At 35.8% G+C, this 27,231-nt stretch overlaps 1 protein-coding gene across 3 annotated transcripts in view; it reads left to right on the top strand.

The window, feature by feature from the left end:
• The window catches only part of ATRNL1 (attractin like 1), a 425,431-nt gene extending 398,727 nt beyond the window's left edge, over positions 1–26,704 (top strand). For all 3 annotated transcript variants that reach the window (XM_052678077.1, XM_052678074.1, XM_052678081.1), the window contains one exon: positions 23,084–26,704. In XM_052678077.1, coding sequence (XP_052534037.1) covers positions 23,084–23,208 — 125 coding nt within the window. In that variant the 3' untranslated portion in view covers positions 23,209–26,704. The remainder of the gene's footprint in view (positions 1–23,083) is intronic.
• Positions 26,705–27,231: the final 527 nt, after the last annotated feature.

Raw genomic sequence — 27,231 nt, 5'->3', positions numbered from 1 at the left:
GTTTACCTGTTCCTATCCTTCACTTGTTTTACTACTTTCTTTGCTAAAAGTTGTGGTAGCCGTGCTGTTTGAGGGACTTTTCTGTAGTTCTCTGTGCCTGTGAAATAAGCCTTTTTCATAAATCATATTTTTAAAAGTGCTGCTCCAAGTGGTTTGACATTTTTTCAAAAGTAAGATGAAAGTTTACGTGCTTGAAAGCGATGGCTCTGAGAAGTGTGCACTTTATATTTTATTCATTTTGATAGCTTATGTTATGATGCATTTGATAGATCCTGAAAGACACCGTCAGTTTTAAAGACGTAGCCCATAAACTTTTCTTAGTGATGAAAATGTGCCCCATAATGGTCAGAATCCTTTGACTATGCAAAGAGATTGTATCAAACTCACAACATTTAAAAATTTTTCAAATGTATTTATTGCACAATTTTCGACTCTCCATAATATATTCCAGAAAAGGAACTGAGAAAGAGGAGTCTTGCCTTGCTTGGAATATAGAGTGTACTGAGTAAGTAAATAGGACAGTCTCAGACATGGAATTGCAAAGTATTTTGCATGCATATCATTGATGAAGACATGCACACAGAATAGGTAGGAGCTCCCCAGGAAGATTCAATTTCGTCTTTCTAATTACTGAGGTGATTGCAATTGAAGTGGGAGGCAGCAACAATTTAAAGTGAATTATTAATTAAAACCCCCACCTTCACTTTCTTTAACATCTTCCATCTAACATCTGTGAATTATGTCTGTGAATTAAATCACAATGCATTCCTTAAAAGTAAATGAAAGAAATAGTGTTGTAATTATTGTACAAATTAGGAAAGTTAATAATGCTCCCACCAAGATGCCAGAAGACAAACACCTAAGTGACCTCAGATGAGACTTGTCCTGGCACTTGCTGGTTTCAGTGACTGCATGTTTAGGCGGCAATAGATGTTGCTTGTTTATAAAAAAACAGTGTCCATTTCCATACCAAAACAGCTATCAGTTACCTCAAAAAAAACAAAACAAAACAAAAAAACAGATGTGTGTAGATCACAATCTCTCTCTGAGACAGAGAAAATGTATAGCAATTTGAGCATATGAAATTTCCTAGCTCTAGATCCTGTGCCTTAAGTCTCTTCTAACCTTAATAGCAAATGGAAAGGGAGCTGAGTGAATGTAAAAAGAAAGCAGGAAGAGGGGCAGGAAAGAGTACAGGTCAGCTCAAGACCAGACCTTACCATGAGCTCTCAGTAAATGTGCTTGTGAAAAATGCAGCTGGCCAACAGGACTGTGAATCTGTTTTCATATATTTGTCTGCCACAAGATGAAAGGGAATGTCTTTTATTAAAAATGTTTTGGTAGAGATTTTTCTTAAGATGACATCACGCTGCAACTGCTACCCCTGGATCTCTATTACAATGTGAGAATGTCAGCAATTTCCCTTGATGCTTAGAGTTTTTAGTAAGTCAGGATTTGTTGCTTTTATCTAATAGCAACCTCTAAAGCAACATTGTCATTATAAAAATGTAATTACATGGAAAAGGCTTGAGAAAAAAATCAGAGAAGACAGATTCAGAGTCTGATACAAATCTCCAGCTGACATCTGATATTTGATAAATGATTGAAAGATGGTCAAAAAATGAAAGAAACAGTCAAATGAAGAAACAAAACAAAACACGTTCCCAGGTGAGGAGCAGAAATTCTCAGAGATTATAACACTAATAGAAAACAGATAAAAGACATTCATTTCCTTCCTGGATATGTAGTATCTCTTGTTATTAATGTTTGTTCTGAAAGTTACAGAAGTGCATTTTTGTAGAATCATAGTCACTGAATCATTAAGACTGGAATAGACCTCTAAGATCATCCAGTGCAGCCCAACCCATCCCCACCATGCCCACTGACCTCTCCCTCAGTGCCACATCTCCATGGTCCTTGACAACCCCCAGTGATGGTGACACCACCATCACCATCAACCGGTGTGATTGGTGGATTACAAAGCGAAAGCAAGACTAACAGAAAGTATTGTGTGTGTGCGGAGGTGCAGTACAAGTGAGAGTGTAGTGTAGAGATAAGAGGCTGTTTAAAATCCTACCGAGCACTTCCGCTGCTTTTGCTGTATTTGCAGTAACCAATTCAGCAGTCAGAGCACAGAAGGATTTTTCTTTGTCTTGTGAAGGAACGAGCATTTCCTAAATGTAATGGTGTGATTTTTACTGAAGGAGGAACCTACTCACTGGTGTTTGTTGAGCTTTCACGCGCGGTGAGAATACAAGTAGTTGTTACCGTAGCTGTTTCACAGAATAATATGAAGTAGCTGTCCACAGACATATTTTTAAACTGAGCAGAGGTTTGACTGTTTTGTAGCTGTAAAAATGTTTGTAATTCTGCCAGAGCGTTTCCACATGTGCAATGTCTCTCTAATGTCTCCTTTTCCATATTCATTCCATGTCACAAATATCTCCTTTCCTTCCCCTTCCTTCCAAATGTCACCAGACATTTGCTATGACTGTGTCTGCTGAACACTAAAGACAGTACCAGATTAGAGATATTTGACTGGGGATATAATTTATTACCTTTAAAAGTCCTTTTATTGAATAAATTTTCCTACTGCAGTATTTGATTTTTAACACCTTTGCTGTGTCTGACCCCCAAAGGAAACTTTTAAGAACAGCCTAATAGAAACTTACTGTCACTTAGATAAGAATTATTGCACTTATTTTTTCTTGAGACAGTGGACAATGTACTGCCATGGCAATTGTGGTCCACCACAGTGTGCAGACAAACAGCATCTTGGTTTGGAAAAAGGTCATTCGTGCATCTGTGAGTTTAAGGCAGGCAATATGCGAATGTTACTCTGTGTGAAAATTTCTGCTTAGGCAGTTCCTTGCTAGGAGACCACTTTTGTGCAATCACTCTACCTCAGGAGTACCCCTGCTGAGCTCCACTAGGAGCTTTCAGTGAGCCAATGGCATTTCTGAACAACCTAAAGTTATAAGGAGACATTGCTTGCTATGAAGCATAGAATCATCAAGGTTGGAAAAGATCACTAAGATCATCTAGTCCAAGAGTAAAGGTTTCTTCTAGGCAGTTTGTGAAGTTCTGTCTGCATTTAGACGTATCTACTAGTGATATACTACAATAGTATCCTGTTAAACAGAGAGAGATCAACACTTCTCCTTTGTTCCAAAGTCATTATGCAGTGATTTATACTTCTAGTTTATTTACATTCTGAAATAAAATATGGGAAACATTGCCCATGAAATTACCTTAGTGCTAAAACCTGAAGTGTTTATAGTTGATAAAAACCTAAGTATACTGTATAATTAAAACAATTATTTCATCAAAAGCTGTTTTTTAAAAATTGTTTTGCAATTAGTGCCATTGAAATAGTTCAGTTTTACATGCATTTAATTTCTGTTTTTGTCTTATTTTTCATAAAAGGCAAAACAATTTAACATCTGTAATTATAGTTGAAACAATTAGGGGTATGCATGATCAGATTAAAAGTCTAAAATAAATCTTCTCATACTGGTAGGAAAGCACAAGAGAATATACTGTAGTAGATAACTCTGTTAAGGCTAAGAACAAATGGATATGTTTACAGTATTTTCCAGTTTCAGTGATAATGTCTAATGGTATGTTCTCAGAGAGTTGGAAATGGAATGTCTGGACACATACCTTCCACTTGCTCATTGGGTAGTACAATACTGCTTTATATATTGTAGCACTGCGTCCCTTGTTGTAAATTTATAACTTTGGTTTCCTTTCAGTCAGATTTTATAAAGACAATTATTCTTTGTTATATTTCTCTTGTTTAGACACTGGCCAAGGTATTAGCTTTGGTTTGTGAAAGAGGTTTGAGAAGATAATATTTTTATGTGCACAGCCCCAGGAAGGCTGATGGAAAAATGAGAGTAAATCCCTGCTATGCTTTTGGATTCATGCATTCAGCCATTCTAATGTTCACTATCCTGAAACCCATGGGTGGATCATCTCTTTCCACTAGTAACTTTGTGGAAGATAGCTGGGAGAAAAGGAAAATATATTTAAAAAAAAAAACAACGTGTATCTACTAGAAATGTCATTAAATGCGTCCACTAAAGCATAGACACTCTCTGTTGACAGGGTGGGTCTCTATACAGTCCTGATCAAGATGACTCTGTAAAAATGCAAGCAATCAATGGATGTTTCCATTGGGAATATTTCTTAAGAGAAACAAAGTCCAACAGATAGGAAAATCATATTATTTCATTTGGTACTGGAACATCCACTTCTCTTTCCCATTTTTGATCTGGCATGGTGGGAAGAAGTTGTTATTCTTGCAAAATGATTTCCCTCAAAGCTCTCTTTATAAGGGGAGGAAATGAAGTTCATCTGCTGTTGGCTCCACAGGACACTGAGAAGGCAAGGAACAATTTAATAAGTCTAGACAACAGAGAGTCATGCAGCAAGGACTGCTGATCATTTTGTACTAAGCACAGGAGAATAGCAGAGAAGACCTTGTGCAACCATGAATTGAAAAATTTCAAAATATAAAGAGATTTGTCACTAATTGAGACAGCAAGAACCACAGTGTACTACTTTGTGTTCAATATCTTGTTCCTGTTTGTATGCTCCTGCTGCTGACACCAGGTTTTACTGTTTTTTGGTTTGGTTTTTTTTTTTTTGTTTTGTTTTGTTTTTTGATATTAGATTTCTGGATAAGTTATTCTAAATGGGATATAGTTCAACTACTTTATTTTATTTTGTACAGGAATTACAACTTAATTTTGATATCTTTTGATTTATATAAAGTTCTATAAGTAGTATCCAAAATAGAGGAAGACCTTTTTGTAGGCAATAGATTTTCTGTTTCCTTTTTGTGTGTCTTTTGTTCATATTTAAATGTTAAGCCTCAGGTTTGGTTGTTTTTTTTCCAATTAAGGGGCAACATTAATCAGGCCTAATTAAATAAAGTTTATAGTACATCACTAAGAGTGTTAGTGAACGTACTTGCAGTGCGAACACACAACTGATTTTCTTCAAAGCTTTGGTGACTGAAGTGCAAATAGATGGGGATCTAAAAATATTTGATGTTTACAGCTTCAATTCTAATGGGATATATGTCGATTGTTTACAGTCTACAAACCTAAAATACAGATAGATTGTTGACTTCTGTTTTGTTTTTCTCCTCTAGAGGCCTTTTTGTTTTCCTTTCTTCTTCCCTTCCCTTCCCTTCCCTTCCCTTCCCTTCCCTTCCCTTCCCTTCCCTTCCCTTCCCTTCCCTTCCCTTCCCTTCCCTTCCCTTCCCTTCCCTTCCCTTCCCTTCCCTTCCCTTCCCTTCCCTTCCCTTCCCTTCCCTTCCCTTCCCTTCCCTTCCCTTCCCTTCCCTTCCCTTCCCTTCCCTTCCCTTCCCTTCCCTTCCCTTCCCTTCCCTTCCCTTCCCTTCCCTTCCCTTCCCTTCCCTTCCCTTCCCTTCCCTTCCCTTCCCTTCCCTTCCCTTCCCTTCCCTCCTCTCCTCTCCTCTCCTCTCCTCTCCTCTCCTCTCCTCTCCTCTCCTCTCCTCTCCTCTCCTCTCCTCTCCTCTCCTCTCCTCTCCTCTCCCTCTCCTCTCCTCTCCCTCTCCCTCTCCCTCTCCCTCTCCCTCTCCCTCTCCCTCTCCCTCTCCCTCTCCCTCTCCCTCTCCCTCTCCCTCTCCCTCTCTCCCTTCTTTCTTTCCTTCCTTCCTTCAGTTTCTAGAGATAATTTATTTACAAGACAGTGTAGAAATCCATATTTTCAGATAATTTGTTTCACATCCTGAAATTGCTGAAATATCTTTTCAGACCTCTTCAGTTTGTCATGTTGACAGAATAAATCATTAGCAAATTATAAGTGAAATATGTTCATTTTGAATAATTATATATATTATTGACTTTCAGCAAGGCACTTTGACTTTTTCAGTGATTGCTCTCATCTATGTGTATTTTTCCCAGTGCTTTACTGCTATGGTTCTTCCGCTGCTGATATCCTTCCAAGTCTCTTGGCCTTTCAAGATTTCTCCTCGATTCTGTATTTTCAGAGCTTAAGACATGAATGATTAGCTTACCTACTCTGATGACATGTTTATCAAACTTTCTTTACTTTCACTGCATTTTGTTCCTTAATTTGGGCTCTCCACCCAGGTATTAACCTTTTCTTGCTGAAATAGTGAAAGAGCCCTTTTAGCACATCATCTTTCCTTCCTTGGAACTTCCAAAGTGTAATCAAATTGTTTCCCTTTGTGAGACCTCTAACTTGGAGGGCCTTTCTGAAATCACTGCTTTATTTTAGTGAGTCCCACATTATGGTTCGTAAACATGTAACTTCATATTTGGCTCCTAATGACAAATATCTAAGAAATGTTATTGAAATGTGCTCCATTTAAAAGACAGATTTCTTTTCTGTGAATGCCATTTTCACCACTGCTGACTGTTCTGTTACACCTAGCCCTACCTTCCCACATTTCATCACAAATGTATTATCAATGGCAACACTGAAGAACTTAGGACCCCCAAGCTACGTGGTAAAAATACCTTATATAATAACATTTCCAGGTGACGGCTATTTTTGCAGATATTAACTTTAATTGTTTCCTCCTTTATCCTCTTTTACACCAGTTTCACACAATCTGTGCAGTGCACACTGTTTTATTTATTTACTAATTTGACTGCTCATGTTTCTTTTTTAAAAGTTCTTGAAGAAGGCCCACCTGCAATATTGATAACTGTTTGGACACATCTCCCATTGCAGATACCTTCCAGACCTGGATGCTAGCAAGGTGCTTAAAGACACCCAAAGGCAATTTGAGACCGTTGTCCCCATTACAAAGCCCTAATCCACCTCGATAGGATTGATCTCTCTAATTTGGGCAGCCTGTTCCCACACACGTAATGTGCCTCTTAGTCTTCACTTCTTAATGTTCTCTCTCTCTTTCACACTTCTGACTGCAATTTCACTCATTTCAGAATATTCCCAGGTTGCCCCATGCTCCACTATCATGACTTTCTTCCCTGTACTATTAGCTTCATCTACCCTAATAGGTTATCCTTCCTGCTATGCTCATTCTGACTCTTTTCTCATGAATATTTTGTTTTTCCCATTTGAGATAATGCACATTCTTCCAGTGTTTTTAAATCACTGTACACATTAGTATTTCTGCATATATTTTTACAATTACCTCATTGCAATTTCAAATAATACTGTGTCTAATTCTCTTACATTATTCCATTTCCTAAGCTTCCTCTTTCTATTTAACTAATGCTGTAGAGCACCATGTTGGTCAGAAAGCTCTGTACTATAATTGGGTAACAAATTATTGTTTTTTTCTTATGTGTTCACTGAACTGGTTTTGCAGATCTTTCAGCTCAATTCATTATGATCAAATGGAGAAGCATTTGTTTCAATAAGATTTTAATCTCTAGGACTATATTTTGCATCAGTGACTTTTCATTGTTAATTGCTTTCTTGTCCTCCATTAAGGTGTTCTTGCAACTGTTCCATCTCAACTAAGCTCTGTCTGCACACACTATTTTAAAGAACTTTTTTCTGCTCTTTCAATAATACAACCATTACCTTATTAATCCAGCAGTCTGGTTTTGGTGTATTTTTTATCTCTTGATGCTGAAAAAAAGTGTTTAGAATCCTTTCTCAGTGGAATTTTAGAAACATTTCAATTTCTTCTCAGATATGTCAGAATATAGAATATAAATTGTATTGTCCTATAGCACCAATTAGTAGCGCCAGGACACCTCATCTGTGCTGGGTATTTGTAAGTGAATTGCATTAATATTAATGATTGCAAAGGATATGAACAGAATTGAGCACAGTCCAAATATCTCATAGTCTTTCTACTGAACATTATTGTATTAGAACTTCTGAACCTGCTGCTACTTTAAGCTTGATAAATGGCATGAGAAGCATGGACTTCAAACAACAGTTTTAAATATGCCTCCAATTTTGCGTGTCAAAATAACCAAATCTGTGGGTGAGATGAAATGGGTTCTCTCCCTTTTCAAAAATCAATTGGTGGTGAATTTATTATTTTAACACAGCTGTCAGAGAACATACAGAAGGAATTCAGTAATGAAAAGCATTTGGGGGTTTTGACAGGTCTTGGCTGAAATGAAGTCCTTTGAGACCAGTGTTTGGAGGCAGAGGTGAAAGTAGAAATTGGTTTACCTGAAGATCTCTGTATATGGAATCTAAATTTTCAAGGGAGACTGCCTGCCAGTGTCAGGGCTTATCTTTTGACACATCCAGCCTGAAATCTATCAAAACCTGGAAACTTCTTGACTTTTCATTCTAACTTCTGTATGTGTGATTTCCTACACAAAACTTTGTTTCTGTGAGTAGTTAAAGTTTCTCAGAATCGTTGTGCTAATGTCGTAACGGGTCAGAACTACAGATCTTTTTTGGTGTAGGTATTCTGTGCTTACCTCTGAGCATGAACTTCTTAAAATAACTCATTCTAATTGAATTTAGCATCTTCTGCATTTATTCAGTTTCACGGTAATTTAGTCTGTTTCTCTAGGGCAAATATTTTGATTAATGCAGTCTTATGCTCCATAGATCAATGCAATGTATATATTGACAGTTTTAATATAAAATAGTAATTTTATTTTTACTTGTATTAGAATTGCAAGGCCAGTGTCAATGGTCATGAGTGAGGTAGGTTGTGCTCTTTCTTGTATCTCATGAGTATGAGGTCTGTTCAGTATAAGCTATGTAAAAGAATGTCAGAAACATTGAGAACTGTAACAGAGAATGAATAGTGATTTTCAGAACTTTTATTGCCTAGCAGGTTATTGCCCAGAGGAAAAACCTAGCTAAATTTCCAATTTCAAATGCAAAGCCTGACTTGGAAAGTCAGGGTTAAGGTCTGAAAGCACATTTTTGAATATGAAAATTTAAGCATAGTGAAATGTTTTTTTAGATTGTGGATGCTTTTGGTGCAGCTCATGTATTGCACCTGACACAGTGCGGCGTGCATCCCAAACTGGGGTTAACAGGGGCTGCAGAAAGATGGCTGAGAAGCAGTAATTACTGCACTGAAAATGAAAATGAATACACCTGGCTATTTTGAAGAGCCATTCTATCCATGCAAGCTGTTATATGTAATATGAATAAATACGTTCTGTAAAATTTTGAATATTATTTTGAAGAGCATGTAACCTAGTAATTGAAATCTGTGTAATGAATTTGGGTGTGTTCTAGGAATTTTTCATAGCACCCAGACCATTTATGGAATTACACCATTAAAAAATATAATCTGTTATTTTCAAATCAGACTATATCTATATCTATCTATTTACATTTAAATATATTTACATGTACAGTATTTACTGGCTTAAAAAGCTCAGCCATGTATATTTGGCGCACTGGAGGCAGAGCCAAGCCTAAAGCTCTCAAAGCTGAGTCACACTAGATGGCACAGTGATGCACCATGTTTATCCCAAACTGCAAAGCAGAAGATATTACTCGTGTCTGAAAATGCTAAAAACAAAGCATGCTATTATGCTATCTCATGCTGTCACCACAATGTCTTGCGTTAGCTTTTGAAAATATAAAATGCAAGCAAATGTTTAAAAAACCATAACCTCCCATTAGAGGTTGGAAGTGCCAGAGAGTTCAGCAGGAGTTAAAGATAAATAGCAAGTAAAAGGTGTGATCTTCTATAGCAAGGAGCAGCAGATGAGCTGCATTCAGGTCAAATAGATTCTTCACGAAATGCTGTGACATTTATTTTCAATATTAAAAATTCAAATGCAAATGTTTAATATATCTCATATAGTTCTGCTCTTTCTGCAGTCCTGGCACTGATGCAGTTTTGCCCTTAGTCATCTGGGGATTGCTTTTCCATCTGTTTTGATCACATTGTGCTTCTGCAATATTCCCACCAGTTATCCTAAGAATTCTGGTAACTGAATCTTACTTATTTCATCTGCCTTAGAAAGCAAAATATCAGGAGGGGGACTCTTGAATAAAACTGCAGATGAGAGATGAGGAGTTAAAAAAAGAAAGAAAGAAAGAAAGAAAAGAAAACAAAAACAATCTTACTAACATCTTTAATGTAAACAATGGTATTTATGAGAATTTCACCAAATGTCCCAGAAATTGTAGCATGAATGTATAGAATTCACAGCCAGTATCAGACTTTTCCTTTAACGCAATTGAAAGCATTTATCATTCTCTTAACACAAGGGAAAGAAAACAGTGCCAATTCACAAATAATACCTCTCATGATTTAATATTGTTTTGTCCCCTGCGATCCTAGAATGATAAATGTTGTAACTTCTTTTGTCAGTATCAGAAACACTTTCATATCTAGCATAAAGGCTCATTCATTCTATTCATATTGTTATTCCTTCCCACTTCTTTTTTTCCAAGCTGTTTCAATATACTTTTTACCAGTAATATTGTCAGCTTTTCTGTGGTCATTCCAAAGCTCCACAAGTGATGCTACTAGTTTAATTTCTGTTTATTACTAGTTTTTATTATTGTTATTTATATTCTTGAGGATTTCAGAGGCTTCACTGTTGCTTGGGACCTCAGTACGAGGTGAGATGTACAAATGTGTGTGTAATCTAACCTACAGAATTGCACGTGCTATGCAACTTTCAATGGTGTGTGGTCCTTTGGGAAGGCCACAGGGACAGAATGCGTACTCAGTTGCATTTTTTCCCAATGGAGGATGGAAGGAAAAACTCCACAGAGGGGACAACACTTTTTGTCCCATGGAATTTCTGTGCTGTTTATTCCTGAGTAGATACTGTGACTGGTCAATGCCTATAAAATTTATATAGCACACATCAGTCATCTGACTTGAAATATCTGAATCTCCATCCTCAACACACATAGCCATCATTAATCCTTTATGCTTTTGCCTGGTCTTACAATCTTTCGATAACTCATTGAATATCTCATTTCAGAATGTTTCTTCAAAAGTACTTGTCCTTTGCAAATAAAAAAGGAGGAAAAGCAAGTAAGCTATAAGCTGTTTCAGTAGGGATAACGCAATGTGCTTTGGGTTTCTTGCCATATTAATAGAGGCACATCAAAGATGAGAAGTTCAATAAAAATGTGCACTAGTTAGCACACAGATATTAAAATCTTTAATGAATATATTGTTTTTAAAGCGCATGTGGGGCTCAAGTAATGAAATAAGACAGCTCTTTTTAGATTATTCACAAATTACTTCATCACTCTTGAAGGAGCAATTAGATCATAGTTCAAATGTGTACAGTTATTTTTATCTCTCTTTGTAAAGAGTAGTTTTTTCTTGGAAAAGAATTGACCACTAATATGAGAAGTCAGTAGAAGTGCAAGTAATATAAATAAAGCCTTTTAAAGCCTGCTGTACCACTACCTCTTTATGCTATTGCAATCCAAAGAGACTTAAGTAGGTGGAAGTGAATTAGAGACATCGTAGTAACAGTATTGGATTCACAAAGAGAATTTCTCATTATTGGAAATCCAGGTAGAGTAACAAGTACTTTGTAAAGGCATCTAAATACTGGGGTGACTCACACTTAATGGAATGAGAAGTGGAGATTCTTGGACTGAAGAGCAGTTTGGAAGCAAGACAATGTAAAATAGTACAAAGAAAAGCCAGGAATTCTATGTATTGAAGTCATATCAAACACTTGTCCAGGCAACCCCGAACAAATACGAGTCCCATGTTCATACATCTGAACACAAGCCTTACAGAGGTTTAGAGAAGTACCTCTCATTTCCAACCACTGCCCATTTCATAGAATCACAGAGTCACAGAATCACAGAATGACTTTAGTTGAAAGAGACCTCAAACATCATACAGTTCTAAGCCTGTGGCAGTGAACATGTTTGCCAGCCACTAGATCAGGCTGCCCAGGGATAATCTCTTGTATTACCAAATCTTATACGTTTCCAAATCCCATTCCTGTAATTTTTATTTTATTTTTTTAATATCCTTTTAAAATTGAAACAAGGAGCAGTGTGCCACTGACTGTTATCATTATTTGCACCCAAGATTGTGACAAGCTTCTGGTGAACTAGTCATAAGCGGGTAACATGCTTTCCTTTATAACCTTCTTTTCTATTCCTTACGAAAATTGTTGTTTGCTTATAACAGCTTCAGAGTCTCAAGTGAATGGTGTCTAATTGTATTGCTTTAAAGTTTTATATTTTATCTTTATAACTTAGGATAATTATTTATAGTTGCAAATCATAATGTAGCAGTATTATGGGAAACAGAATGCTGGCTTGGATTGTGAAGGAAAGAGCAGATTTGGTGTTTATTGCATTATTATGTTCCTGAAGGCACTTCAGAGGCTACAGAAGAAAGCAACTCAAATTGTAGCTGTTCTCAGAATCTAGGATAGTACAAAACAGATTTCATTCTCAACACACTCTTGTGCCATCATCAGTGTATATACAGCCATTAAAGTATAATTGAAATACAGAAAATCAGGAGATGAGAGCACTGAAGCCAAGTTTTTCATATGTGATCAAAAAGCATATGGGAAAAAATAGAGGGGGGGAAAGGGCCACAGTTAAATAGGAAGTAGAAGACAACATAATTTCTGCTTTTAAAAAACAGATGGGAGTTTTAGATAAAATGCAGTGAGGGAATTCTAATGTCCTGCTGAAGGTTTATTTCTCCTTCATTGTATAGTAAAAACTTCTTGAGAATACATAAATGAAAACTCTCTTTTAATCACATCCTGGAAATACAAAGCCAGCATGGTCATTTATGAAATACTTTACTTTTAGATGAAAGTAATGTGAATAAGAATGCATACAATTGCTATAAATCTTGCCAGTCAGCACAAAGAACTGTTCTGGCATTGAAAAGCTCCAAGCAGAAAGTAGCCCTTGTTATCTCATCTTCTCCCAGGTTTCACTTCTGCCACTTCCTACTCTGATTACCAATGACAAGGGCAGATGAAGAAACTCTTCTATACTTGAATGTTTATTCTCATTCAGGACACCTTCTAGGAACTGACTTTGCTAAAAAAGTGACTTTATGGGAACTTCTGGATTGTTGTCTGTCACCTGATTTCTACCTTATTCAATAAAAAATAAAGGACTTTATCATGTTTGTTGGATGAAATGGTGGTGTACTCATCAGGCTGAGATTTATTCGAAATAAGGTAAACAAGACATTGAATGCTACTTGTCTTTTGGAGAGTGAGTACACATAAAAGAAGGAAACTGTCATTATCTTCTGCCCATTTTCTAGTTTTCCTCTCCAGGAAACAGACCAGGAAGCATGCATAGGGCATGTAATACATTTTCAGTGGTACACCAGCATGGTATTAGTATTTTGCAGTTTCAGGCATTTGCTCTATCTCCATGTGTCTTGCAAAGAAACTGAGCTCTGATGGCATTGTTTTATTTATATTTATCTATATTGACTGTTCAAAATTAATGGTATGTAATCAATTGCAAATAGACTATTTGAAATGGAATCTTTTTACCGTATATTTTACAATAACCAGTTGCAAGTATGTCTGTCATGTTGCTTGGTAAGGCTACAATGCATCATGTTTGGGGTAGTGTAGAAGATTCAGGAAGAATGAATGAGTAGCCATATAACCTGCCTATATATATTGGAACTCCTCTCAGAATTATCCTCTTTCAGTGCTGCACAGGATTCTGGTAGGGCTGTTTCTTTAAAATCTTTTCGTTGTTTTTTTGTGGTGGTGGTGTTGTTGTTGTTTACATTTTTATGACTTGAACTTTTCAGCCTTTTACCAAATTTTCTGCTTATTTCTGAAGCTTCCTGATTCTTGGGCGTTAACATGCCAAGCAGCCTTATGTTGGGGATGGTAGTGACCCTGAAGTTGTCTCTTAGTGATATTTCAAAATATGCTAGAATTAGAATTCAAAAATTCTAGGCATGTTTTCTGTCCTGTTGACTTAATTCTGTGTTACACTCCCAGAATCATTTATTTTGTCAGAGTGACGGCTGGCAAGGTAGCTGGAAATGTACTGAATGTCTAATTGTGGAAATCAGCAGAATACTGAAAAACTGGTATTGTTATTTGGCCAGAACCAAATTACAAGCCAAACAGTGGTTAGAGCAATGATATATTGCGGTAGCATGTTGGCAATGGAAAACAAGTCAACCTTGGAAAGCAGAAATTAAAGTGAGAATTCATTATAGGAAAAGCACTGCAGATAGCATACTTGCTTCTGATTAATCTTTTGAGAACCCTCTTGAATTTCTGGTGAACTGTAATCATTTGTTTGTATAAACATATTCATCACTTTCTGGTTTAAATAAAATTTTTGTCAATGGAAAAAAACCAACAACAAAAATAAAGGTGCAAGTGTGAGAAATAGCAACACACAGCATCTTTGAAGATTGCTGCTCTTATCTTCTTCCTTAAAAGTAAATGATAGTGCAAATAGTATTGTGTTATTTCCAGTGGGAACTGAATTGGCCTCGGTTGGGCCCTTAAACCTATTGTCTTTAAGGTTGAGTTTTTAGTCTTGAGGAGAGGTCTGGTGTCAGAGCAGTAGACCGCCTAGCAGAGAAACAACAATGAGGGGAAGAGTGTAAGAGTAATAAAACTGCAAATCTAACAATATGTGTTATCACACAGATGGAGCATTAGGGAGGTATTCACAAAAGCTGAATTACACCTGGCAAAGTTAATCACCCCAGATTTCCTCTACAGACAGGAAGAGTTCTGCTTTAAATCACCCTCTGCAAATAAGGCCCCTCTGGAAAGTAGCAACCCCTCATGAATCTCTCTCTGCCTTGTCTCCATCCAACTGTTCCCTGATTGATCAGTTGTGCCTGAAACTTTTTTCTTCCTGACACTCACACACATGTATGCAAGTTTTCTGATTTCTTAATTGCATGAAATAATAGCACTGTATGATCCAATACGCTCTGTGTATACAAATGGTAAATCTTTGTTTTGCAGGTGTTCAGCCTATTCAGAATGTTTAGTAAGGCTGTAGCTTTCATCACAGTGGTTATGCTGTCCAGCATGCATGAATGGATATGGTTTAAAAAGATTTAAAAATGTAACTGGGGCTCACAAATTTTTACAGTTCTCATGTCTTCAACGTTCTCTGATTGGCATGCAGGATCTCAATTCAGTGGAGATTGCTGAAGGTAGAGAGGGTAAAATAATGCTGTGGGAATAACCTCAGCTATAGTGGTCTGAAGAAGGCTTTCACAAAGCAAATCACAGAATCATTAAGGAAAGGACTTCTAAGATCCCCAAGCCCAACCCCAAATCACCCCTATAGCCCCTAACCATGTCCCTCAGTGCCACAACTCCATGGGTGGTGGAGCACCCACAGGGATGGTGACTCCACACCTCCTGGGCAGCCCGTGCCAGTGCCCAATCACTCTTTGAGAGAATTTTTTCCCTAATATCCAACCTGATCCTCCCCTGGCTCATTACAATAGTAATGCTCATGAACTAATGCCACGTAAGTCACTGCTGTGATAACCACTTCTGAACAAAACCAATTTGAATTTCATTTCTATTTACCAAGGTATAGCTTAAAAGTAAAAAGAGTTCAGTACTCCAGGTATATCTCCAAGTATATTTTTTTCTCTTCTACAGCAATGGGTTTACAAGACCAAATTAGATTCTGGCATGATTAATGCATCTCACCAAATTCTTGCAGAGTAGCAAATTAGTTTATAGTGATTTTCTTGAAAACAAATTAAACTGCTGCAAAACATCACAAGAATGGAGATGTTTTTCATAACATAGGGAAAAATGATTCAATGGAAAGGAGATGTAATCAAACTGAAAATTTAATAGTTTTTGTGAAAAAATCCAAGTGTTTCAAATATTACTGTCCACAACGGAATCCTGTGTAATTACTTCCATTTTAATACTATGTACTGTATGCAGTGGGAATGCATTAAGGAATTAACTGACATGAAGTTTGCACATGCTCCAAGCAGAATATTCCTTTTAACTATTATTAATAGCTAACAGTTAAAAGCATCCTCCTTATTTTGCTAATAGGTTAAAATAACAAAAATTTTGTGAATTCATGTATTTAATTGATAGCTTCCTGAAAATATTATGTATTCTATTAATTCATTTTTTTTCCTTTAACTATAAATATATTTGGCTGCTGATAGACCTGTTTGAGACTCCAACTTATATTCAAGAAACACAGGACACAAAGCCTGATTATATGCAATATTATTTACATAGTAATTCATGCATATTTTTAATGTAAAAATATTATTTGCTAACAATGTTTTCCATGGACTTACATAACACAAGACATGCTGAGAAAGGCAATGGGATAGTTAGGAATGTTCTCAGATTTCTGTAATTGCCATTTGTGGTCAAAGGTCCAGAAATTATAATGAGATAACAAAATAATGGTGTAACAATTTGTTAGTTGTCTGTTACTAGTGCCAAAGTAAAACATCTTAGATAAAAGCATCAAGCAGTTTTAATTCTATGGGCTCTGTTATTTTGTGAGAACATATTTCCTGACTAAATTTGATGCCTACTTTATTAATTGAATTTAGTACTGATAAATATTTCAGCTTTAGGAGATATTACTCAACTAGTCTAAATTTAAGCATTCCCCAAACCTGTTTTAGTATTTAAAGTGAGTCAGTAAGAAGTTTAGAGAAGAACCTTTTATCTTCAGTCTCAGCAGCCAACTACAATTTCTTTTTTAATTTTTTTTTTCAGTGTGTTTGAAGTCAATCATATTCTTAATATTACTGGGCAAATTTGTGACAAGCTTTACCAGAGACCCCCAAGGAAAAAGATCTGAGAAATATGTAATAATATACTCAGTAATCTTTATAACTATTGTAGCTCAAGGTATGGTTTCCTTTTCAAATTTAATTTTTTCCAAAGTAATGTATCTGAGATCTCAAACAACTATCAATGGCTCAATTTCCTGTTTCCCTTGTAAAAAAAAAAACCATGTATTTGACTACCCATCACCAACAGGGTAAGATAATCTAAGCGTCATTTACAGTCCAATCTTATGTAATTTATTTCTCATTCTCTTGAGATTTTCCATTTCTTTTTTTTTTTTTTTTTTTTTCTTCAGTTTTTCCACTATTTACCCTCAAATTTATGTAAATGACAACATTACCCTCTGGTCTTGCCTATGTGTTCTTGCCCACTGTGGACTCTTTTGCATCTCATTTTTAGCAGCTCTATGTGCTCCTTTTCCTATTCTGTCAAATGTCATTATTAATGTTCAAGACATTACGTGACATATCATTCCCCACCTACCATTTTTACATGGTTTCAAATGAGAGTTCACTTCCCACATCAGTTCAGCCATGACCTTCATCTTCCTTTTCCACTATTAAGCTCATTTATCCTTTCTTCTGTGCTGCCATCCCTGAACCTGGTGCAGGCACACGGGTGTGATGATGCATTCCAACAAAGTGCAGTGATCTCATATTATCATACGATGTTATTACATTAAATTTTATTACCTTATTCATTATAATCTAAAGACCCTCGAGTCCAGACAAGTGGGTGAGAGAAAGCAGGTTAACCAAAATGGTATTACACCAATCTCATCCTATCGCTGAGGGCCCTCCAACACCTCTCTACATCTTCTTCATCAGAACAGTATTTGTTTGCCCTATTGAACAAACAAAACCTGCCCCAAAGGGATATGATAGCTATCTCACATTGGAGCAGATTACCCTGGAGTACACACCCCCTGACCTGACAGCCGTCCTTGGGGAGTCAGCATGCACCTTGGCCACATCATCAGTCCCCATCTGTCCACAGCAAGAGACCAATCAGCACTTGCTGTCTCAGCTACCAGCTGGATGAATAGTTTTAAGGCACCAGACGTTCTGCAGACCTGGATAACAGACTAAACCAGAGATATGTCACACTGAAATGGAAGGGAGAACTGCCTGACTGCATGCAAAAAATCACTGCCGAGCCCTCAGAAGACAAATATTTCTCACAAATATGTGGGGCCATTTCCTTTTCAAAATGAGAAAAATTTGGGAAAGGCTGAACGTTTCACAAAAGATAACTTATTGTATAGTCTGCATTTCCCACAAAATGACAGCAAGTAATTTATAAGTCTATTCTGGGAATAGGAGTTTCTTAGCTCCTCATAGATACTGTTATTACTAAATACCAAGGGTATAATACAAAGGAGCACAGCATCTCCTCTCTACTAGTGTGTGCCTATCCATGCTACCATTATTTTGTTTGTTATTGCTGTGGTTTAAGCACTGTCTCATATATTACTTATTTAATTAAGTTATATGAATAAGAAAAGAAAAACGTATGTCCTGGTCCCTTGGCTGACTTCCCATCTAGCAAAAATTATCATTGAAAAATAAATGATGAGGTTACTTACCCAAAGTAATTTCCTAGTTAGTTTTGTTTCTTTCATGTATCTTTCTCATAGTAAGAGTAATGTTAAATACTAGTGTTATACCTATCCATGAAGCAAACAGAAGAGAGGCCCATAAAAAGACTGTGATGTTGAGATGCTGTCAGTTTGTTCTTTTAAAAAATTCTCATTTCAATCAAAAACATTGCAGTATGAAAGTTTATGCAGATATTTACTCTTGGCAGTTGCTTATGATGGTTGCTCTCTGTGACTAAGTCTGTGAACTCCAAATGTTATCTAGACACACCGGGACCCTCAGATCTGTGTGCAGAACTGGACCGTGTTATAACACTGAAATGAACTCAGTTATACTGTGGGTTAGAACTCCATGGCACCTCTGGCCAGTGTTGAATTTCAGATGATTCAACTTTTCTTTAAGAAAGTAATTACTTGAGTATCATACCTCTACATACGTAGGAGAATGTTTTGTGGATCATTCCTTCTGCTCTGTTTCCTCGTGACGTGCCTTTTGGCTAACTCCTCTCATGGCTTGCTCTATTGCACATGTATGTATGTAGCATAAACAGTGTTGCAGGCTTTTCAGTCATGAAAATTAAACACAAGTTAGACCATTTGAAAAAAAAAGTTTGGTTAATAAGAAAACAGGAAAAGTACAGAAAGTTCGAGAAAGTATGGATTTTTTAATCAAAAAATTAAACTGAATAAGAACAGACTCACTGTAATGTCATGTATACAATGAGAGAATTGTTTTTGTTGGGTACTTAGAAACATTTGCCAAATAATTACCTTTTTGAAAGTTATATTCCTCTACCATTATAACCATGGTAGTGACTGAATATGATTCCTATGAAGAATAGATGCTGTCCTGGAATGCATCCACAAAGGTGATGGTGAATGTGATCTATTTCATCAAATTCAGAAGTAGATGATAGAAGACTGCATTTTTAACAAGGTATTTTTGTATATAAATGTGATTTATACTCATGTAATATATAGATGTGTACTTATAAAAAGATCTTTATAGGCTTGGAATGATAAATTACAGGCCTCATAAAAATTCCCCGCATAGTAACTGGTAGTTTTATTGAGATGAGCATAAAGTTGTGCTCACTGTGTGTGATGGTCATCTACGTCAGACACTCGAGCTTATAATTCTCACCACTTGCTCAGAATGTCTTGAAGCTCTTTAGATCCGTTTGGTGTGTTCATGGGCAGTGCAGGCAGTGCATTCTACACAATGGAAAAACGTCACATAATGGATCATTTATAATAAAAAGACTCTGTCCACTATTAGGTGAGCAGGTACAGGAACAAGTTTTTACAGAATCAACAAAAAGGCAGCGATGCAAACATTGCTGATTGATGAAGAGTGAAGCTATGAAAATATTACTGCACAACTTACACTTTCAGCTTTGGTAGCCGTCATTTTGTTTTCATTATTTAAGGTCACCTTAAGCAATGATTATAATATTGGTTAAAATATCAAACAATTCTCATTGATCTACTTGAGCTGTAGTTATTTTACTGCCTTCAGCATTGTGAATGTTCTAATTCTGTGTGACAATGAAAACGTGGAGAATTTAATCAAGTGAAGGCATCTATCCAATTATTATCTCCCAATAATACATATTTAAATTGAAAAAAACATTTCCAATTACCTGCCAAACCATGAATCTGAGGTCATTCTTTGTTCCCTTATTTTTGACAAAGTAATAGGAATAACTCAATGCTTTTCTCATTAAAATGAACAATAGAGGAAGAAAAAAAAAACTTTTTCAATGTTGGAGTTTTTTCTACTTTTAGAGATAGTGTAGCCTCACATCAGTTCAAATGTAGCTGTATAGAATCAGAAAAAAAGCATTTAAACATCCCAGCATGGGTATTTCCATTTAAATCTGATTACAGTGAAATAAAACTGTAGCTATTAAAGGTTTAGAAGAACTACAAATACAAGCAGTAAAAGAAGACAGTTAGTAAATGAGGTAGTAAAACATTTCAGTGGGGCAAACAGTTTATAGCACTCAGCCTTCCTGCAGCAGACTGTGCTATTCACTACAGACCCGTGCACTGTTCCCTGAACTGCACTTAAACCTGCAATTAACCTTTCACGCCTAATGAAGCTGTTTTGCTGGAAAATTAAAATATATAGTATCGCCTGTTTTTACAGAGACTGGGAGGGGAGTATCTCAAAATGAATGACTTTTTCTGATGCTTTTGTTTAAATGCAGAATTAAAATGCTGTTTGTGCATAAATCGGGAATGCACTTTTCAAGGCAATCTCATTTGATGTGCTGTATTTCATTCCTGTACTTATTAATTGTTTTGCGTAATTGTAAAAAAAATAAAATACATTCACACATCAGTAATTTTATGATTAGATACTTACTTCTTGAGAATAAACTACCACCATTTAACTTCCATTAGGAAAGACAATAGTTCTGCTAGCCATAACCAAGTTCATATTACATTTTGTGGTATTTTCTAATTGTGGATGCAATTACATCTTATAAAAATAAACTTTCCACTTCTGTATTTGACTGGGCACACTCCATAATGATCTTTCCATACATATCCATAAAACAAGCAAGAAAGTGTTTTAGCTGCACAGAACTAGGTCAGGTTATTTCTATAACATTTAGTAGAAAAACAAACTAAGCATAAAAATAGATGTGGTTCTGTAGGTAGACTTAAATTTTTACTAGTGGAGGTGATCCATTGATTCTGCGTGTAGAACGCTTACTGATTCCAATGTTCCTTTCTGCCAACTTGTTCAGGATCTTATCAGAAGCAACTAGAAACCATGTACTGCTTGTGAAAATACCAGTTTGGTGGTAGGTAGGATGTTTATATGGAGACATTTGGGGAATATGGGTAAATGAATTAATTTATGAATAGAGGCAATCGATGTAGAGCACTACACAGGATTTACAGTTCCAGCTCAATGAATATAAAAGTTTTTGCATTCACTGTTTAGATATAAAATTTGGAAAATAAAGTGAAATTGTTTGTTATTTTTCTATGTGTGTGTGTGTGTGTGTTGTGTTTTTAATGAATATTTAAACCACATCATTTTTATCAAATTTTCTATTGTATTTTGATGCAAATTCTGTTTGCTTGCAGTGTCTGTGCATCAGCTTGACTTGGTAAATGAAATTCCTTTAGACCGCCAGTCTGAAATAATTAATCGTTCCTGCAGTTAATTGTATTGCTTTGATAACTATGCAGGGCTTAGAGAACACAATAAATGAATTTCATCAGATGATTTGTGTGACGTTTGAAAAATGATCTTTTGGAGTGACCTGATTTTAGTGGAACTCTAACAGCACACCAGTGTATTCCAGTGCACAGCATGGATTTAAAAAAAAAAATAGTTTTTCTGTTCTCGTAAGTGTTATGTAAAGTGAGGCTAGTGTCATTCATTCAAGCATATTTTTAAATATCTTATAAAAAATGTAAAGCCTCTTTTCCTTATAACATTCATTCCATTTAGTATTCTCCCTCCCTAAGCCCAGAATCATGTGTAAGCAAGCATCAGAATTAAATTTTCTAATACCAGACACATCTGATATTTTAAAGGTGCCATGAAGATTTCAAAAATTATGTCTGCTAGAAAATGTGTCTGTATGTAAGGAAAAAGACTTTTCTTTAATTAATCTTGGCTCCTACATATCCTGTGGTAGCTCTTGGTAGCATTTTACAGTATAATGCTATGAATTTTCAAAAAGCTGTCTGCACATTAATCATTGCAGCTTTTCTGAAATAAGAATGATAGTGTTACCATAGGCAATAGCATAAATTCTTCGGGATGGTTGAGAGACTAAGATGTGTTGGGTGCTATGGAGAACCAGCAGCTTCTTTGCCTATATTATGGGTATATTTAAATGTGCTTTGGTAGATACAACTGTCATAGTTTTATTGTGGCCATAATGGAGTACAACGTATGAATGATGTGAATACACCTAATCCATTTCATTGAAGTGTCACCTTTGTGAATCAAAAATTTTAGAGCTGCCATTGATTAAGCATTTGAGTAACTATCAAATGTGTGTATACTTATACTACTCATTTCCTAGGAGTACCTGTCCATACCCTTTGCAATACACTGTAATACTCTGCTAAGGTTGTAGCAGCTCATGAAATATTGACAACCACAGTTTGGAACAGCTTTGGCTGGTTGACCACATTTAGGCTCACCACAGACTGACACCATCACTTTTTACTCTCTATTCATAAGCTTGTGCATTATGAAAGATTTTCATACGTTTCTCTGCATGGTAAATACAAAGCTCTTGGGGCTGAAAGGTGCATATATTGCAAAGGGAAATATTCAAGAGTAAAATTTTGTACTAACTGTTCTCCATTTTACTTTCATTTTCAGATTTGGTATCTTCATCCGTTTGTAAATGCAAAGCACAGATATTTAATCAGAGAAAATCTGTGTCAGAGTTCCTAGTCCGCATAATATAGAAAACATTGACAAAGAAAGGTGAAGCTAATATCACACACAAAAATCAAAGAGACTTAAATGGAACTCAGTTTTCTCACTTCCCAGTCTGGTCTCTTAGCTGCACATTTTTCCTTCTCCTTTACTTCACTGTAACAAAGTAGCATTTCAGAAAGTGAGAGCTTGTTATCTAACTCTTAAATCAAGCCAGTCCCTTCTGGGAAAATAAAGAAACTGTGCACAAAAGGAACCACCACAGTGCCATGGAAGTCTTCTTACGAAAGCTGGGCATTAAATGTTGTTTTCCCTTTATTTGTCTTACAGGTCTTGCAATTGCAAGTGCACTGATAGACATTTCACAACAGAAGCCTGCGGAGTGTAAAGATAAGAGTTCAGGAGTCAGAAATAGAAAACATCATCTTTCAACACGTCAAGGAACTTGTGTCTGAAATTCAAAAACTGCAATTGTATATTCTGTAATGTTTTCTTTTTAAATGGCTTCCATTGAAAGCTATACTACAGCCTCAGTTTTTATGGAGGCAAAACTATGAATGAATATATGAGGTACTCTGTTATATTCACACAGCCTACTGTACCCCAAAGCAGAACAAATCTATGGTAGGTATATCTGATGAGCTTTAATAAAAATAATTGAAATTATTATATCAACAAAACATTAAATAAAATACCTAGCATTCTTAATCCTGAACATATCAGAGCAGAGAAAATCCTGGAACAGAACTAGGAAAAACTGTACATTGTTTTGTAATGTAGAGGGAAATTGTATAATTGAAATTTAAACAAATTCCATGAAACTAAAGGACATTTTTGTATAGCTTTATGTAACAATGAGAATTGTACAGTTCTTTCCTTGTAATCGGCATTAAGATGTCTTTCCAGTAAGCAGGAACTACGGAGGAACATTTGGATTTAGGTGTTCTTTTATCATTGCCCAAAGCAGGTAAGCAGCAGAGCTCACACGGGACTTCCACGACAGCTAACTCATTAGAAAAATTGGTTGAGCATGGGGAAGTTTCTTCTTCAGTCAAGTTTGGCATTTTTTCCAAGAGTCTCCAAGTTTAGCTTGCTTTTACTCTACAGTAATGTAGCGGCCTCATTTCAATATTGAAATTATCTAGTGTCTATGAATTGTCCTCACCTCCAAACAGAAGAAATGAATCCCAGGCAGCACTTGACCTTTGTTTAATAGACCAGTATGGTTTTCTGATAGTTTTGTTCTCCCAGCTGCAGAATTTCATCTCAGCCTCTTTCAAAGCCTGTACGCCAAAATTAAAATAAATAATTATTTAGAAATCCAAGTTGCTTCCAGCAGTGGTTCTGAAATTCAGCATCCAGGATGGATCCTCAAATAATCAGTACTCAGAAAGAGAAAAAAAGATGAAGGATTTTCCTTTTTGCCTGTTGTGGGCTCGGTCACCACAATAGATAACCTAACAGTTTTAATGGCCCTTGGTCTTTTAATTTACTAAAATTCATGAACATAAAAAAGTAAGAGAATGCTAGGGGGTAGGTAGCAGACGTGTCATGTTCTCATTTCTGCATTGCACATTGACAGCAGTATAAAATGAAACTAGTAGTTTTGTATGAGCTTGTTGAAAGTGTAGTTTCTCAGCTCCAAATTTGCCACTATACTAGTACAGAAGAGCGATACAGAGGTATAAATTCTTCATGTAATGATAGACTTTTGGTAAATATGAAAGATATAAAAAGATAATTGATGTTTACTACTATATCTGTATTTTTCATGTTCTTTTTATTTCAGGAAAATGAAGACATTTTACTGTTTATAGTTGACTACATAGTTACTTGCATGCCATGGTGGTGCAGTAGCAGTAATAAAGCCCTGTTGTGGTTTGTGTTTATTTTGTAATGCCATTCATATCTTGAAGTACTCAGCTTAATTTGGGTGAGGACTAAATGTAAAAATAACTATAAAAAGGAACGATTGTACAGTGTGTAGTTATATCTTATACAGCAATATTAGGTTGCATCTAACCATGACTGCTCTATTGTTTTGATAAATTATGCACTTATGAATTATGGTATAATTATTTCTTATGCTGGCATGATTGCTTCAGTACTTTCATATGTTAAGATTATTATCCTAAAATAATGCCATCACAATCTTGTGACTTTTATTGCCTATTCTGCCCTCAGTCTCTTGTATCTTAAAATTTAAAAAACTCCTTCTTAAAGCTGCTATTGGGAACTTTCAATCAATACTACTATTAATATTGTGGGGGAAAAAACGGTCCTTTGTAAACAACCCTTTCTGTCAGTTTTCAAGTTGATCTGTTCAAATGAATGCAAGACAGTGGAACTGGTTTATATACGACGTATACACTTATGAAAAGGAAAGAACCACTTGTCTGGAATATTTTCCAAGCTCTCTATTATCCTCAACCTAAACATTTCACATAAGAATTATACAGTGTGTGTTTTGCGAATGTACTGGAAACCACAGAAAGATCATTTCTTCTTGTAGAGCAGTTTTGACTGTACTCACAAAGGATTACATTCCTCTGTATCTCAACCAGAGTTTGACAATTGAAAAGGAGATATGAATTTTAAAGGGATTAAAATATTTTATTGCAACATTGAAGATGGGCAAATATTAGTCTATTTTATTGTGTTAACGGTTAAAAATGTTACTTTATTGTACAAGAAAAGCATGTTTGTCGTAAGCTCATTCAACATTTTCATGTATTCTGAGAATGTTTTCTCCTCATGCAACTTTCTTCTTCTAGGGCCCCTGATTGCATGCAGATTAGTAAAGACATAATAAAATATAAAGAGAGAAATAGTTATATAATGGCCACATTTAAATACCAGAAGTTTGCCAACATATCTTAAACCAGTGTTTAAGAGTAACTTTTATTGCTTTCTATTTTAAAGGTGTAAAAATAATATGATATGTCTGATATCTTGATTTTGACAGTTGTTGTCAACTCCTAACTCTTAATAATGACCACTGCACATCAGATGAGATGTTTTATCAACTGTCACATTATGATTGCTTCACAAGAAAGCCAATTTTGTTAAATCCTGCTCTCCAAGATTAACTTTTGACCTCTTTCTTAGAGTCAGAAAATGTTGAATGGCCTTTTTTTAACCCGAATGTGATTTATGTTGGATGAAAAATAAATGACTAAATGCTGTTCTGGAAAGTAAACCCACAGTGAAGTTTTGATTGTCAGGATTCCACCCCCACCCCCATCATTCTGCTGAGGGAAATTCAGCAGCTATCAGCTACTGGTCAAAGTATGAGATAGACTACCCATAATAATATGGACTGTCCTTCATTTCTTCCTTGAACCTTTATATTTATACAAAATTTTAAAATTATCCAAATAAAATTTGTGTATGTATAAATATCACATTAGAAAGTGCTTAATTCTAGAGATGTTAATGGAGATACTGCTAACTGAGAAAATTCACATTTATCTGATTTGAAAATTTTCATAGCTGACTATTCTCTTTAAAGTCCTTTCCCCTCTTCCCAAGCTGACAATTTTGGACAAGATTATCAAAGTTGAGACTCTTACAGAATCATAGAATCACGAAGGTTGGAAAAGACCTCTGAGATCATCCAGTCTCACTGTATCTTTATGTTTGTTATGTGTAAAATCTGCAATAGTTCTTTTCTAATTAACCTAATGCAGGGAGCTGGAATCCTGATGGTAAGAATTTTAGTTTGAGATTGCTTTAACAGGCATTCAGTCTTCATAGCATTAATTTTAATTATAAACTCATTATGTATCTAATTTCATTGCCAATTTTTTTAAAAGTATCTGAAAGGTTTCTTGACAATAAAGGTAAATTCTCTGTTAAAGGTAATTAACAATCCCCTCTCTTTTTTAATATAAAGATGTCCTATGCTTGGTATTACTGGAAGAAATTCAATAAATTAACTCTAACTTTTCAGTCTTTAAGGTACAGAATTATCTGAAAAGCTGTAGTTTGCTGATAACTATGCAATAGTTTCTAGATCAAAGTATGGACCACTTGGGGATACTTATATGGTTCCACGGTTCCACTGACAGCAACAGCAAAACTCCCATCATCAACAAGTAGCCAAAACTTCCCATATTGGCTTCAGCTGTGCTAGCTGGTTAAATACTAAAAGCTGCCAGAAGAGAGCCTTGCAGAATCTAGACTTGAATAGATCTGAATTGTTTTGTGGGTTTTTTTTAATTATTATTTTTTTCATTTAATGTTACTTTGCTTTCAAAACACTTACTTGCATTTCTTATTATTACGTGTATGGCCACACAGCTACCACTGTTTCTGATGTTGAAAGCATATTGTTTATTTATTAGAAATTCTAGTAACCCTCAGAAGTTTACTCCAAAGTGAATGGGCTGTTATTACCCCAGAATTCCATTCATGGATACTTCTTCAGTCATGCCATTTGAGGCTGAGTCATGCTTAGGTAAAAAGATCTCTACACC

Source organism: Tympanuchus pallidicinctus, unplaced genomic scaffold (genome assembly GCF_026119805.1).
Source record: "Tympanuchus pallidicinctus isolate F22 unplaced genomic scaffold, pur_lepc_1.0 scaffold16, whole genome shotgun sequence".
Taxonomy (NCBI): domain Eukaryota; kingdom Metazoa; phylum Chordata; class Aves; order Galliformes; family Phasianidae; genus Tympanuchus; species Tympanuchus pallidicinctus.
The sequence above is the reverse complement of the archived record's forward strand: the minus strand, read 5'-3'. Positions and strand labels throughout refer to the sequence as shown.